At 36.6% G+C, this 17,568-nt stretch overlaps 1 protein-coding gene across 2 annotated transcripts in view; it reads left to right on the forward strand.

The window, feature by feature from the left end:
• The first annotated feature begins 478 nt into the window (after window positions 1–478).
• Window positions 479–17,568, forward strand: part of Asb15 (ankyrin repeat and SOCS box containing 15) — a 33,683-nt gene continuing 16,593 nt past the window's right edge. For both annotated transcript variants that reach the window (XM_076861925.2, XM_076861932.2), the window contains exons 1-7: window positions 479–619; window positions 2,411–2,502; window positions 8,108–8,180; window positions 13,366–13,471; window positions 14,890–14,942; window positions 15,033–15,164; window positions 16,299–16,457. In XM_076861925.2, coding sequence (XP_076718040.2) covers window positions 13,368–13,471; window positions 14,890–14,942; window positions 15,033–15,164; window positions 16,299–16,457 — 448 coding nt within the window. In that variant the 5' untranslated portion in view covers window positions 479–619; window positions 2,411–2,502; window positions 8,108–8,180; window positions 13,366–13,367. The remainder of the gene's footprint in view (window positions 620–2,410; window positions 2,503–8,107; window positions 8,181–13,365; window positions 13,472–14,889; window positions 14,943–15,032; window positions 15,165–16,298; window positions 16,458–17,568) is intronic.

Below are 17,568 nucleotides of genomic sequence, written 5' to 3' on the forward strand. Positions count from 1 at the left end.
GAACGTGATGACTGGCGCTGTGGGGCAAGGGAAGTGAATGTGACTACATGACTAATCATAGCAATAGCAGTATTTTTAATCCACAAAAGCCAACAAGCCTCACGCCTGTTCTCATGAACACAGAGTACCTGTGGACAAAGTGGGGAGTGGGGCAGTGGCAGGTGCCTTAAATCCGAATGCCAAGATGCCATGACGATGTCCCCTGGAAGCATACAGTCCTTATTCCCAAAATAGAAATGAATAAGTCCAAGGACAGGCCCTCTAACACTATGCCCCAACCATTTTAACCTAAGACTCTTCAGTATCATTTACTATAATTATCAGCTTGAAATAGGACATGCATGTCTTCCTAATTATAGAGAAAAGCCACGTGTACTTGGATGTCAGTGTCTTTAATGTACCTTCAGCATGATAGCAGTGTTCAGTAACCCTTCACAATTAAGTCACAGCTCTCCCTAAACACACCCTCACCAGACAAACCAGAGGAACATTGTGCAAAAATCTGGGATCATTTTGTTTCCACTTTGAGAAAACCCACAGGAAGAGCCAGCTTCCAAAACAGGCAAATGTGGAAGAAAATATTAACATAAGGAACAGATCATTCTTTCAAATATTTGAGGTACTCAAAGTACGTTTTATTTGTGTGTATCAATAACTAACTACTTCAGGAATAGACCTCATGAAAATGGGGGGTGCCATGGTCATTGTGTTATTATTCTCATAATACAGATGAATAAATTTCATATCAAAAATTTAAATAATTAATTGAAGGTACAGAAACAGCAAGTAGTAAAGCAAGATTTATTTGCAGGACTGTCTTTAGTAACTTGTTCTCATTCCTTTTATCACGCAGCCTCTCTGTCTCTCTCTCACTGTCTACTCGTCTTTGTCCTTTCTGTCATTTAAGCATCATTTAACATATAGTATGATATAGAAAAATCTGTACTAAGAGCTATAATATAACTGGGTAAGACAGGTATAAATTGATTTAGAAACAGAAATTTCACTGAAATATGACAAACCACATTTCAAAGTGGCGAGTACACTTTTTCCCATAGCTTTGCATTACACTTTAAATGAATTTATTTGAATTTTCAATATTATAAATATAAAAGCATTGTATAAAAGTTAAAACATTTTGTAATAGTAGTGCTTTCCAGGAAAAATATTATTGAATAATTCTGAATTATTAGATAATAATTAGCAAAAGTGTTTTTAATCTCCATGCTTGACACTTTCAATACAGAGTCAACGGTGGCATAAACACGAAATATTTCTTGGAGTTTGCTCTGAGGATGACTAAAGTGAACCCTCTCTATCCCAGGTAGAGGAAGCAGGACCTCTCATTTCACATTTATGCTTTTTCAAAATTTTAAATCAAACTCATAAAGTCCCTACTATCTGTATATTTATTCATTAACATCAAACACTAAGACCAGAAAGTTGAGAAAAGAAAGAAAAGCAATTCATGCTCCCAGGAGCCCAGAGACTACTGAGGCAGGAGAAAGGGCAGGAACCTTACGACAGATGTCACAGAGGACCTGTAAAATGAGAAGTGAGGAGCACCTTCAGCTTTAAAGTCAGGAGGCCAGAGATCTTCAGGGAGAGTTGTTTTAGTGTGGTAGAAGGGACAGAAACCTTGTGAATGCTGAGAGTAGCCTGGATTAGCCCAAGGATAGCCATGTCAAAAACTAACTTGAAGCCCAGTGTTTTCATTAGAAAATTACTAAGACAGAGACAGAAGACTTTATCACCATTATCATCATCACATCATCAAACAACTCTCCTAAATTAAAATCCTCAATTTTTTGCTTTCTTTACATCTGCTCCTTACATGCTAAAACTTGACCTTAAAAACGACTTACTTTTTTCTAGACTATATGGTCTGTAATATAACTTGACCTAAAAACTCTGGGTCAGTATAGATGTCAGGAAGTGCCCTGTTCCCATCTGTGTGTTAGATAGGCAATCATTAAATGCAAATCAAAGAGGCAGTTAGTATATGAAGGCTGTATTTAATTAGAATTGACCCAAATCTAAACAATAAAAAATGAGAAATGCTGTGGGCAAAAATTTGCCCAAAGAAATGAGGGTCCCTAGATACCTAAATCACAGATTTATGTCTTAGATACATAATTTTAAAAGGTGCTTTAGTTCTAAGTGGTTTGGTTTTGTTCCTGCAGCAGGAACCCTCCCTGAAACTGAACTGGCGGGTCATTTCTTTTCAGGGGAGCTGTTTGAACCAATCAGGACACAGATAATCTTATTAGCCCTCTGTAGGCTTGCGTTTCTTTTGATGAGAGTCTAGAGAAGTCATGGGTAATACTTGACCGTGTGCCAGGGACCACTTGTGTTTCAGTTGTACAAGGTCAGATCTTAATTTAACCACCAACTGGATGCTTAATTTTAGATACACAGAGGAACACATTGGCTCCAGGGTACTTCCTCTGGTTTAGAAAGGCAAGTCTCTGGATAAGATTGACAAGATGATCATTCCAAAAGGTGAGATTATGAAATATTTAATCTGTACCTTGCCAACTATTTTATGGAGTAGTTCAGTATTGGAAATCTTTAGAACAGATGGAAATGTTGGTTGTGGCTAATGTTTCTTTCCTAATGATAACCTGTAGGCTTGCCTATCTAGGGCCTTTTTAATTATAAGAGTAAAGCCAGGGTTGTCTTGTTTATTTAGAGACTATCAACTCAACTGTATAATTTTTAAGCATTACAAAAAAATATATCATGAAATAAGCTCAAGAGTGAATATGCTAATAGGAAGTGTCATCATACATTATAAGGAATCCCAGAAGGGTCTTACCTGACCCCTTAGTTACTGAAAAAAAAATTAATTTTTTGTAAATAATTAAAACACATCTCTATCATGTTTTTTTAAATTAGTTGTTGCAAAAGATAGATGTTCAGATTGGAAAAAAATCCGTTAAATTAAGATGGTAAAACCCCAAACTTCATGTGACTGAAAAATGTTCTTCCTGCAAATTATACACAATTTTGAAGCTGGAAGGGGCTTAAAATTTACCTGATACCATCACTCATCTGATACTTTATTGAACAACTTCTAAGGAACCTTCTACATCTAAAGTGATTTGATTTTTGTGACAGGGCAGTGATGTGAACAAGGGAGTCCTGCCACTGCTTTGTGCTGAGAGAATTTAAATTATGGTGATAAAATAATCTTAATTTTATATTTAATTGTTTTATAAGAATACCTTATTTTCAAATGAAAAGGTCTCTAAAATTTTTATCTTTCCACCACAGTTAGATGAGTTTGTGGGTTCTTTGCTTAAATTCTTTTAGAAAACTTTTTTTTCCCCTGAGGCTTATAAAATTCTAGGTTACCAAATGAGACCCATTCTTCATTAATTCCATCTGAGTAAATGGGTCATCAGTCACAGTGTAGGGACTTAGCTTGTGTGACATTTATTGTCAGATGACTGGGTATGAAGATTACACCATTCCCCAAACGTGTAGCTAGGTAAATTGCCTAACCACACTGTGCTTCAGTTTCCTTATCTGCAACATGAGAGAGAAGTCTGTCTTCTGTCCTCAAAATTGAATGCATAATCCAAATCCATTATGCACATAGTATCTGCCTCAATGAATGCCAGTTGCAATAATTATTAAATTTACTCTAGCAGATATACATTGAGGATTTACTATGTGCTTGACTCTGTGCCAAACCCTGAAAGAGAGGGAACAGTTTGGTATTGTTTCAAGGAGAAAAGTCTAGAATACATTGTTTAAAGGTAATAAACTCCCTGGGGGCATGGACCCTCTGTAGCCGTGTCTGGCACTATTCCTGAAACCTAGCAGACAGTAGACACATATTTTTGAATGGAAAAACACAATGGTCTGAAAATCTTTAGGAAAATAGAGTCATTGAAAACTGGTAGGTCAGTTCTGCTCCTTCATCTCTTTGAGTAATTGAGCAGGGAGGAGAGCAGATACTGTGCATCCATATTTTAGTAAGATATCTGACAGTGTCTGTCCATGATGGTTATCAAATCAGAGCCATGAATGCTGAATGGAGGTGTCTGTAGGAGGATTTGTAGCTGGATAAACAGCTTTTCTCCAAGGATGCTAAATAACGGATCAACGTCAACCTGGAGACCTCTGTCCTGCACCAATAGCTATTCAACATTCATCATTGTCAATGAGCACAAGCCACATATAAAACATACTTATTAAGTCCTAGCAGAGGAATAAAGGCTCGATCTTAAAAGGATGAAATGTAACAGGAATAAATAGAGTCTTGCATGAAACTGTACAGAAAAGAATTGTGGGTAATAATACAACTCGTAGAACTGGGGGCTTCCAAATCAAGTGTAACATGATACCTCCAAAATTCTAAACTGGGTTAAATTAGCAGATATAGAGTGTCTAAAGAGAGGGAGGTGATCATACCCACTTAATACTGTGTTGATCTGACCTTAAACCATGGCATAGGAAAACTCACTGTCCAAACTTGGAAGGAAAAGGCTCAGCAGAGACCAGACAACCTTGGGATAGTTAAAGGGGGATCTCCTATCCCAGAGAAACAACACTGACTTAATATGGTTCTGAGGGAAAGAAACAAGGACCATCAAAAAATGATTTCAATATATGGATTCAGTTTCAGTATTTTCCCTAATTGTTGAAGCTGGCCAAAGGCAAAGGGCTGTCGGGGTAGGGTTGGAAGTAGATAAGTTCCTTTGCACTTTGGATTCAAACTGAGACTGGCCAATAACTTGTAAAGAGATTGACAGTAGGTGGAGCTATCTGAAGGTTTTTAACTCTGAAGTTTGGTGATTCCATGGAGAAGGAAGGAGAATAAAATTATGGGGATATCAAGACCTAGAATAGAGCTAAAACTGCCCCGAAACAACCTAGGATCCTACTTCTCCATTCCAGAGGAGGAAAAACAGCAGGCAATGCTAATTGAATGTTTGTGACATGTCTGTGACATGTCAGACACGGCTCGCCAGGCAGCTAATGCTGGCAGACTAGAAGTGGAACAGTGTTCGATCTCTATGCCCTTTTGCCTCCAGCAGAAAGACATGATTTCAAAATAAGAAACTAAGAAATTCAGTGACTCATTGTTTGAGTGAGTTTCAAATGGAAAAAGATTTGACTTAAGCAAAGATTTGACGGAAACTTTTGTTATGTTCAATAAAATGCACCATGCCCAGGAACAAATTTTTTAGAGAGAAGATAAGTTTATGAATGTGTGTGTGCATATATATATATATGCACACACACATATATAATTATATATTTTATAATATTTTTTAAGATCTAGAGATACTTAAATTTTTATTATTATTGTAACTAATTAATGCAGTCAAAGCAATCTTACTCACCCTACGGCTCAGTTTTACAAACCAAAATTAGCTTTTTTATTATCTGCAGTTGGCCTCACTGTCCTTGGAAGCTTCCACTCACTAATCAGTGAAAAATAAACTTTTGGTCCTATGCAAGCAATATGATAGCTTAGGTTGATGAACTTGTGCTTGGCTGATTCAGGTTCAGCCATTAGTCTTTCAGATTTCTGCTTCTGCTCAAGCCAAGAAATTCTCCCCATCCCCACCCCAGCTTTCTGCTTTGCTATAGATGTGGGCAATTTACTCTCTCTTAAAAGTTGACAAGGTTTCTGGTCTTCTCATGCCAGTCCATTTTCATAGAAGGCTTGTAAATTTTCACTTCACAGAGTCATTCTCAATTTCCTTTTCTGTTGTTCCTGTTGGTGGTGAAAATATTTAAGACCTACCCTGCCTAGCGTATTTCAAATATACAATTCAATATCTTTAACTAATAATAATAGTCACATAGAAGTACAACAGATCACCAGAATTTACTCATACTGCATAACTAAACTTATAACCCTGGACCAACATCTCCCTACAGTCCCTCTCTCCAGCCCTTGGCAACTCTTTTCTAAGAGATCAACTGTTTCCACGAGTTGAACATTTTTAGATTTTACATATCTATGATATCTTGCAATATCTGTCTTGTTGTGTTGACTGATTTTACTTAGCATACTGTTCTCCAGATTCGTCTTTGTTACCACAAATGCCTAATATCCCATTGTCAATTTATAGCAAATTTTCTTTATGCATTCATTTGTCAGTGGACATTTAGATTCATTCCACATCTTGGCTATTGTGAATAATACCGTAATGGACAAAGGAGTGCAGATTTTATTCCTTTTGGAAATAAAACCAGCAGAGGAATTATTAGATCATAAACTAGTTCTAATTTTAAATTTCTGAGGAACTACCATACTATTTTCATAATGGTTGTAGCAAAAAAAAAAAAAGTGAAGTGATGGATATTTTAATTAGTTTGTGGTAAATATTTCACATGTACAACTATAAATATACACATATATTTAATCATTAGGTTTTACATCTTAAATATATGCAGCTTTTTAAATTGTCAATCTTGGTTACTTTAACCTCAATAAAGTTGAAAAAAAAGTCAATCTTAGTTCAGTAAAAGTGGTTGGTCATATCTGGATAAATGAGCATCATTCAGTTTACCTGTGAAATTAAGAGTTTATTCTTTGTGTATATTAGTGTGAATAATGGGTCATTTCATTGCTTGTGTGTGCAATAATGTTTATATGTATTGCCTATCATTAGGCATTTAGGTTGTTTGTAAGGTTTTGGAAATTTAAATACAACTGAGATAAACATTCTCACATACAAATACTTTCCTACATCTCTTATTATTTTAAAGAATAATTTCCTGGATGTGGAATTACAGACAAGGATGGAAATTTTTAAAATATGATCACATGAGCTTGTAATTAGGGCACATCTGCTAATAGGCTTTCAGGCCTCATCCTTGTCCTACCTTTTTTTTTTTTTTTTTAGTTGTAGATGGACACAATACATACATTTATTTATTTATTATTTATTTTTATATGATGCTGAGGATCAAACCCAAAGCCTCATACATGTTAGGCAGGTGCTCGACCACTGAGCCATAACCCAGCTCTATCCTACCCCTTTTAATTCTATCTATTCTATTTTAATTCTACCCTACCCTTTTTAATTAAGTTATATTCCCCTGGGAATCCATGTGGTTGTGAAACTAAAGCTTCTGTTTATATGTTTATAGTTTTAAAAAGCTAATATGCATCTTCCCGTGTTTCTCTCATAGTTGAATTTGACTTGGAAATCAATAGCAGAAAGTAAAAAAATTCTAATTTTGTAATATGCAACTAGAGATAAGTAAAACTAGTATGACGGGTTCTATCATTAGTGTATTTACATAGAAATTAATCATTAATCAATGTGGCCCCAAAATTGAAAGTGAGTTTTGCAAACAATGTATGTATGACCTAAAGGGAAAGCATGTAGTCAACCTGTTCTTTCAGTAATTTTAAGAGCAGTATATATTTGATCCTTTGATTATTATTCATCCAGCCTGTACTTCCCAAGTGCTCATCTATGGTAGGGAGTGAACTTAGTATCTAGAGATCCATTGGTCCATTTTGCCTTTTTCTAGCCTTTTCTGAAATGTCAGCTCGCATTTCTTTGAGGCAGCACAAAAGTAGCGAGTGTTTTCTGATTTAAGATTCTATGTACATGTTTATGTGTATTTTGCGTGTTTGTGTGTGTGTGAAATGTGTCAGCAGAAAATTTTGTGCTCTCAAGTAAGATGCTGTTTGAACTGATCCTAGTTGTCCCCATCATTTATAGGCTTTTTTTCTGTAGTGGAAAAGGCAAAATGCCCCACAGGGGGAATTCCTATAACATATTACTTGTAAAGTTAATGGTGACTGTGGGTAGAACCGATTGTCCCTCTGAGAACTCTTACAGACTAGCTTACTCTTTTGCTGAAATCAGCAAAATGAAATCATTTACTTGATTTTTTCACTTTGTGCTACACGAGTCTAAAAACTAAGATGTAGAGCCACCCAATAGTCACTAAAGTTTTAACAAAATTTTATCTGTATTATTTCACTCTATCTTTAAAATTACATATATAAATGGTCAAATTGCATAAAATGGGACTGAACATTATTTAGTATATAATAAATGTTTTCCTAACAAAATCAAGAAATGAAAATGTCCTAATTTGACCCTTACTCTTCCTCTGATAGGAAAAAATCCTGATGATTCTCTGTGGGACCTCCAGTAGATGAGTCCATTGTCAAGAACCATTGTGTTGTGAAGGTAAAAAAAAAAAAAAAAATCCTCTGTGAATCAGGCCCTGCATTCCACACAGCAGAAGGTTGCATTTCCTTCAGAAACCTAGGGTCTGGATTTGTGAAGAAAACCAAATTTTACTGTATTGCTTTCTCCTTTTTTCTTTTTTCCCCACTTGGTACCAGGGATTGAACCCAGGCATTTAACCAATGAGCCCCATCCCCAGCCTTTTTGTATTTTATTTAGATATAAGTTCTCACTATGTTGCTGAGGGCCTTGCTAAATTGCTGAAGCTGGCTTTGAATTCCTGATCCTCCTGCTTCAACCTCCTGAGCCTCTGGGATTACAGGCAGGAGCCACTGCACCTGGCTGTATTGCTTTTTTCTTATCCTCTCTCATCACCTCCCAGTAGACCTCAGCCTCAGACTTCCTGTCATCTTCCCAAGCCATGCCACTCCCAATAACTCTTCCAAGAAATGCTGGTTCTACCCTGGGGGCCTGTGTGGTGGTGTTGGCACTTTTAAAAGGGATGATAGTAGGATGGAACAATATGCCCTAAAGGACAGAATCTCTCACTGATGTAACAGAGTGACATTGATGTGACAGGTGCTGGGGACAGTGTGATATTTATGGACACAGAGCCCTGCCTTGCACCATGGAAGCAACTATCCACTCAGCCTGCTCTCAAGGCCAACCCTGTTATGGATTCATGGAAATAATTCCAAAATTGTTCTGCCCAAACCAGAGCATTAGGCTAGGTGGGGTAATGCACTTGTCTGCAATCAAGAGAAAGCCAGCTAAGCAATTCAAGAAAAAGAAGGGGAGTTGTGATTCCCTGATGTAGGAGCTACCATGTTTTAAAGAACCCTCTGGAGAGAGTCACAAACTTATCAATCACAAACTTATTATCCTCAAATGGTGAGGCATTAGCACAGATAGACTGGAGATGGTTTACAGAGGATCTGAGGGGAGGTGTCTGGTACTCGTGTCCACTCCTGCATCATGCCTTGCAACATCGTCCCAGCCTCCTGACCACTTCTGTCAGCCACCAGCTGGCATGTTGATCCTGTTTTTTGGAAGTGATGTTTAGACTCCAAAACAAAAAGTACAGAATGAAAGCAAGCTTAGGACACCTCAGACCACCCTAAGCAACACAAAACCTTATTGTGCAGAGCCAAAGGAAAAGATTTATGTGTTTGGAAGCTATTTTTTATTTTTGGAAGTTATTGTCATCTAGAGCTGGCTGTTAAGAACCAGATCAAAGTGTTTTCTTTTAAAGGCAAACGGCTGGGGATGTTTTCCTGCAGCTTCTGAAAGACCTTAGATGTGAAGGTCCTCCCTGTTTTGTTCAGACTCTGCTTATCAGCTCTTTGACACTGGGTGGATCTTTTAACCACCTGAAACCTACTTTACCACTTATTTACAAGAAGCTACAAAACTTACAACACAGAGTGAGGATTTAAATAAACTAGTATATGCCAAGTGCTTTGCACAGTGCTTGAAGCAAAGCCATCACTTCAGAGTTTTTAGGTCTTACTGTTATCAGCATTTCATTCTTACTAGAAATAAATTCTAAAATGTACATGATTGCTGAACTTTCCCTTTCCAATTAGCTAAGTTTGGAATTTATTTCAACCCATCTGTAAAATAAGTGACTAATTATTTATATCTGAATAATACATTTGGAACTTAGCTTTTAGAAATTCTGAATTTAGCTGTTTTTTGTTTTGTTTTTGTTTTTGTTTAAACCAGGAGTACATGAAAGAGCTTCAGAAGGTCCATGAGTTCCCTAAAATCATACAACATTTTGAGTGGGCATGCATTCCTCCAGAGAAAGAATCCATAGCTCTCATCAAATGTGTCCCTGACTCTCAGCAAGATTTAAAAGAAAAGGCTAATTATACAATAAGATTGCCCCAATTACTTGTATGTCAGGTACTTGTAGAGATTAAGCAATCTCACTAGTGGACTTCTCCAGAACAAGATTGAGTTAAGGGGAAAATATTATTAGGAAAGAGTTAATTTCTCCGGACTTAGAAGTGAGATACTTGTGAATATGTTACTGGTAGAAATCAGGTTCATCGCATTCCACAGACCCACAAACAGTGAGATAAGTAAGCAAGCAAGCAGAAATTTATTAAAAAGGAGATTAAGGTGGGAGTGTAAGAAAGCTCCCACAGAGAACATGGGAGGGGCAAGAGTGTCACCAGGGTCTCCTGACATCCCTTCTTTTAAATGCACAGGAGGGGAAGTTGACTGACCCACTTGTAACTGTCCTTGAGATTTTAATTGTCGGGTGTACGTGTTCAGACTGAATTGTGTAGTCACTTTTTTTTTTTTTTTAAATAAGAATGGAGGCTTTTGTCCCTTTTAGGAAACAGATATTGTTTGGCTTGCTGGAGCACATCAAATGTGGAGCATAACTCAGATGGTGGTCCTGATATCCGTCCTCCTTATTGACTCTCACTATTTTTCCCTACCTCAAATATATCTTAGAGGATGTCAAAATATTATTTGGTCTTTCCTAATACTCCAGAGTGGTGCTTTGTAAAATAATCTTGATTTGCCCCCTTCAGTGAGGACTGAGCCCTAGTCATTTTAAATTTGTGTATTAAGTGAGTGACTCCCTTCTTGCCTTTCTCATTGCATCTGGATGTTTCCACGTCCATTCCTGTGAGGCTCTTTGGACAGCCTGACACCTTAATACACCTGCTCACAGATCCTCACTTCATCCTCAGCTTTCAATACGATGCTAGAGAATCCTGAATGAGACTTAAATTGGTTCCTATCTGTTTTTCATCATTTTTTCCTTATGTCACTAAAGATACAAAACAGTTAAGAATATAGATAACCTTTTTAGTGGTAGTCAAAGGATGTTTTTAAAAAGAAAAAAGGAAAAGAAAATTTCACAGACCCGCATTTTCTAAGGAATCTCTCACGTCTCATGTACAGGAAGCCCACGTTCCCATCAGGGTTAGATTTAAGCTCATGATTTAAATAGGTGAAAGGCTCTTTGTCCTATTACTAATCCTAGAGCCATGCTATGGCCACAGTGCTATCAGAGAAAGGCCATGGGCAATGCCACAGGTTTAACTTCCTCCTCTAATTATTTGAAGGACTCCAAGGTTGTTTGCCAGTAGTGACTCAGGTCTTGTTTGTTTCAGTGACCATCAAGAGAAGCCGTTTGCTGCAGTTGAGTGGGAATGGGGAGAGAGGGAAGAGTTAAAGGAAAAAGAAAGCAGGCTGGGGGTGTGGCTTAGTGATACAGCCCTTGCCTAGCCCTGGGAAGCTCAAGGTTTGATCCCTAGTACTGCAAAAAGAAAGATATTTCCCCTCAGGAAGCTCATGGTGCAAGTGAGAAAACAAAACATAAATATGTGAAGAATTTGCAAAACAAATACAAAATGAGTATAAATCCAATGTTGAGAAAATGTCACACAAAAAGAGATCTTCATAAATAAAGAAGGCTGAGGGGGAAATGGAGAATTCCAGCAAAGCCTTCTATAGGAGGATTGTCTTGAGCCAGGCTTGCAGTAGTGTGGGCCGTGGTTTAGATGCCCAGACACAGAAGTGAGAAAACAAAGCCACACACAGAGTGAGCAATCTAATGTGTTCAGTTGGAAGAATGACTCTGAAAAACATGATTAGTTGTAAGAACAAAGCAGAACTCGGATAATGTTTCCATGGTTTTTTATTAACTCATTAATTAATACCTTCACCACACACGTGGAGACCACAAACACAGGATGTTGCTTCTCTAGGCACTGAGGTTGCAGACTAATTCCCTGCTCTTATGGAGTTACACTCTAGAGAGAAGATACAGACAAGGAAGCAGTAGTTGATTTAAAAAATAATAATAATAAAATGCCACTTGGATCTACTTGGCAAAGAGAATCCCTGGGGCTCACACTGGCCTTTGAGGAGATTGAGATATCATGACATCATCTCTTTAATAGTAAAGAGAGACATTCATTCTGCTAATTTGAAGCAAGCTTACTGGAGCACTCTGCCATGGCAGGTGCAGTCCCTGAACATGACCACTATGCTACACCTTCTGTTCCAAGGTGGGAGTAAGGGCATTGGCACTTACTTAGTACACAGTGAACAAGCACATCCACATGATGTTGCTCGGCACAGTCTGTCCAGAGGCCAAGGACCTTGGCTATCAGCTTATTGAGAACTGCCACTGGAGTTTTAGATTATCTAACCTTGAAGAATGAGAAGAGGAAAAGCACACATCATCTGTATTTTGGTAACTGCCTGAACAACATAGTTTTAATTTTCTCCCCTTGAAAAAGGCATATTATCGTGTAAAATTTCATACAGATAATACATTTTTGGTTTGAAAAGTACTACTAATTAAACGTAATTTCATATTGGTCAATCAAATGGCTACAGAACTATTTTTGTTTGTATACTTATTAAACTTTCTAAATAAGATGATGCAATTAATCCAATAGTAAAAAGAGACATTCATTCTGCTAATTTGATATTTGGAAGAAATAAGCCAATGAGGAATCATTTAAGTTCTTGCTTATTATACTCAGGGCAGGTGGTCCAGTGAGCAGTGGATCTGTAATGAATACCTAGAACTATATAGAGGAATAAATGAGGAATCTACAGGAGAGCTGGCCTCTAGTATATGGGTAGAGTTAAAATGATCTTTATCTTAACAGTTTGGATGCTCTGAGACCAATGAGACCTTACAACTGACCTCTGCTGATGTGTAGAGAATGTAAAAAGATCTCTGTTCTCTGTTATTGCCAATAACCCATTTCTCCTCTGGCTGAATTAAGCTTCTAATGTGCTGTATAAATTGATTCCAAGCTGGTAATATATGCTAATTTTGGCCCATCAGTTTGCACTGCACAAAATTAGTATATATTAGAAGCTTGGAAAAAGAGATTCCTTATAAACTCAACTGACATTACTAATAAGAAAGTCAAAAGTTTTAAAATGTCCAAAGTTAAAAAAAAAAATGGTTCTCAAAAGGCAGGTAATAAACGTTTCTACAGTTTGAACATTCTAAATTAATAAAATGGGCCTCATATATATGGATTACAGGTTCATTGCATTTGTGTTTCTTAAGTGGAAAAGGTGAATGTATTTTAGTTTTTCATTTTGAATTTGCTGTTAATTCCACCTGATATTCTGTATCATTTGCTGATAACAAGAGTTTTCTTCTTTTATATTTACTGTTTTTTATATTCAGATATGGAAAATAATGACCCCGATGAAGATCATCTTACAAGTTATGATATTCAACTCAGTATTCAAGAATCCATTGAATCCAGCCAGACTGCATTTCATCCTGAAAGGTAGCATTCTATTCAACTATCCTCACCAAAATTTCTTTATGGCATTTATTTTGGTATAAGATAAAATGAATCCCATTTCTCAATTCCTCTTATAGGAAAATACTTACCTTTTTTTCTGGCAGGGAATCTAATACCTCTACAGAGACCAGTGTCCACAGACTTTAATAATCTTGTCTTCCACAAATCCCCACCTCATGTGGAAAATGAAAATTACCTAGATGGGAATTCCCTAGTTGAATTTGGTTGGATAAGGTTGCCTATTTTCTAAATCAAAATGTAATCAAACAGACAATGAGTAGTTTGAACAAATTTGCAAGAACAGTTTATATAACCAGTGTATGGATAAACAGCAATCTGTATATTCTATAACACACTTGGCTACTGTCTCAACTAAACTTTACAAATAATCCAATTAAAATATACACAAAATTGATGTTTTATGTAAGTAGGAGTTTCAGGATTTAAAACTGCATAAGTAAATTTCTGTCTTGAACAACACACGTTTCTGACACAAAGTTTAGTTTTCCTTTATATTCTATTAATTATATATAGACTCTTGTATTCTAGAACTTAATAGTGCTTTTGAATAGATTCAGTGCTATGAAGTTATTGCTTTTGAGATTTTAAAAATTAGCACATTACATTTAAATTTCTGGTCTTTTTAATTTTTCCATTGTGTCTAACAGATTTTAGAACCTGAAAATGTCCCAGAAGCCATTCACAATTCTAGAATGTTAGCAGATATTTCTGCTTAGTAGAGTTAAATAAGTTTGTTATGAAATCCTTGTTTCTATTTAATAAACACATATCAGAGAATTGCCCTGAGGGTTTAAATCATGACCTGTGATGGGACACATGTTAGTAAATGCTCTCTGCTTGTTTTCACTTATGGATCAGTTGATTAGAGACACTAACAGACATTTTGGACCATAAGCTCCTGAATGTCTATTAGCAATTATTACGTTCAAGCAATGAACATCGGTTGAACTTAGTGCTTCTAAAGGTGGAAGAAGCCTTAGTGATCTTCCTATTTAATCCCACTGTTTCACTGATGAAGAAACCAACACCCAGAGAGATTGTGGACTTTTCTAGGATCACGAAATCAGACTGTGACCTGAATCCAGCCCTTTTAAGTCTGACTCCCATTGTTTACTCCCTTTCAGAGCTTAGCGCAATCTTAGAGATAATATCACAGTCTTGGATTTTCCCATCTTCACTAGTGTTCTTAGGTTTGGATATCGTAAATATACTCTGTCTCCTAAGCATTTACATTTTTGAAGAAAATAAAATCAGTTTTGTGCATTTCCTGTGGATCTCGATCTTTCCAATTACCCACAAGAACTCAATATAAATTAAATATTTTATTCCTTTAAGGATATCACTAGTATAAACGTGGCTTCTTTTTCTTTATCTTGTAGATTTGTCCCCCTCAGTGATCAGAACAGAAAACTTGTGGAGGCCATAAGACAAGGTAAATGGATTTCTTGTCTGGAGTGGGTTGGATTGGAAATCCTATCTTGCAAAGACAGAGATGTGTTAACAGACACTGTGTTTAATTTAGGTCACATTCTTGAGCTCCAGGAGTGTGTGAAATATAAGCGTGCACTGGACGAAGCCGATGAGAAAGGATGGTTTCCATTGCATGAAGCTGCTGTTCAACCTTTTCAACAAATACTTGAGATTGTTCTGGATGGTAAGAGAACATAACAGCCTTTTGACAAGTAGAGCAGAAATTTAGAAGTTATCATTGTTCCTAATGAACATAAAGAGTAAGAGATAGTTTGGAATATGAGAAAGTCACTACCCATATATTAACTCCAGGAGTACCAAAAATTAGCATATTTCATGATGCTTGAGGTTCACCCTTGCCATCCTTTTATCTTTTTAAAAAGTGGCATAGTTTTTGTGGGAAGGTGTTGTCATTGGCTATGAGAGATAAAGGGTTTTATATATAATGAATTAATTGATTCAAATATAAAGCTTTTTTCTTTTGGAAGTTGGTTTTTAATTTTTCATCTTGAACTATCAAAAGTTTCAAAAGATTATTATTATATATTGCAATGTTAATAATAATTTTTATGTCCTAATGGTATTTTTTCATATTTCAGCATTTATAGACCATTGTTAGAATTCCTTATGTTTTAACTTTCAGTGCTGCTTGCTAATTTGGAAAATTATGAGAAATACTTGATAATTGGCTGGCTAGCAAGACATCTAGAAAATGAGATAACTAGACAGATAGAAATGATGTTAAGAGGTTGGGATTGTGGCTCAGTGGTAGAGCATTTGCCTCACACATGTGAGGCACTGGGTTTGATCCTCAGCACCACATAAAGATAAATAAATAAAATAAAGGTATTGGGTCCATCTATAACTAAAGAAAAAAATGATGTTAAGGATAATATTTCTTTTCTAACACATTCTGAAAAAATGATACATTCATTCAAATATATTTTCATTCCTACATTTACGCACCTCATTTGACCAAAAGAAAATTCAGATGCAATTTAAATAATAAAATGAAGGATTGGAGAGTTGCTTTACAATGTTTTAAGAAATGAGAATTTGCAACCACCTTTTTTTTTTTTTTTTTTAAGCAGCTTGAAACATAGATGTTGGTTGGCTAGCTGTTGATTTTATTAGCAGGTCCAGGAGCATCTAATTTTCTTCACCTTTGTTAGATTGATTTTTATCATACTTTCAATCTTCCCTTTCTCATCAATTGACTTTTCCAATCTGTTTTACATAACAATGGGTTATTCTGAACTATGCAGTATCCCTTAAGTAAATATTTTCAATTTTTTAATACAATGCTTTCATATCTTAGCATCCTACAAGACACTCTGGGAATTCAAGACCTGTAATGGAGAAACACCCTTGACTTTAGCAATCAAAGCTGGTCTGGTGGAAAATGTAAGGACTTTACTTGAAAAGGGAGTATGGCCCAACACCAAAAATGATAAAGGAGAGACGCCCCTTCTGATTGGTAAATGACTTTTTTTTTTCCTAGAACTTTCATAGTTTGAAATAAATAATAAATATTTAATAAGTATTTTTTGGAAATCAATATGCTTTATTAAAAATTATATTACTCCAATTCTTTCCATTTCCTGAGGCTCCTCCTCTGACCCCTATTTCACCTGCCAGATGATTTTATTTTCCCGTCCCACTATGTGTTGGTCAGCTTTCTGTTGCTGAGACCAAAATACCTGATAAGAACAACTTAGAGGAGGAAAAGTTTGTTTTAGCTCATGAATTCAGAGGTTCAGCCCATGGCTGGCCAACTCCATTGCTCTGGGCTAAGGTAGAACAGACCATCTTGGCACAGGGTGTGGTAGAGGGAAACTATTCAGCTCATTATAGCTATGAAGGTGGGGTAGGGGCATGGAGGACAAGATTTAATCCTCAAGGATATACGTCTGGAGACCTACTCCTTCCAGCCATGTCCCCTCTACCTATAGTTACAACCCAACACTATAGTCCTTTCAAACTACTAATCCATCAAGTAGATTAACCCAATGATTAGGTTATAGCTGTCATAATCTGATTGTTCCACTTCCTATATTAACACAGGATATGTTAGTGGGTAACTCATATCCAAACCATAACACACAGTGAGATCAGATGTGAAGGATGACTACATTCTTCAGCATCTAAAAATGAGTGCCACTAACCAAGAAGAGCAGAACTAGTTTAATGAAGCCAGAGGTGTCAAGCCTTAAAGAAAACTCTGTAGGTAGGATCTAGTTGCAAGGAGGGTTCTATGGGGAAAATGTAGACAGAAGAAAGAGAAGATAACAAAAAGAGGGACATCAGATCCATATCGAAATGATCAGTCTAGTCAGACATGGTATCATATACCCCTAATCCCAGCAGCTCAGGAGGCTGAGGCAGGAGGATCATAAGTTCAAGGCCAGCTTTGGCAATTTAGCAAGATTCTAAGCAAGAGACCTGTCTCAAACTAAAGAAATAAATAAACAGGGGCTGGGGAGGTACCTCAGTGGTAAAGCGCCCCTGGATTCAATTCAAGTGCCAAAAAAGAATGATTAGACAAAACGGAACAAGTACAGAGTTTGGCACTTATGAGGGGATTAACA

Source organism: Callospermophilus lateralis, chromosome 1, assembly GCF_048772815.1.
Source record: "Callospermophilus lateralis isolate mCalLat2 chromosome 1, mCalLat2.hap1, whole genome shotgun sequence".
Lineage (NCBI taxonomy): Eukaryota > Metazoa > Chordata > Mammalia > Rodentia > Sciuridae > Callospermophilus > Callospermophilus lateralis.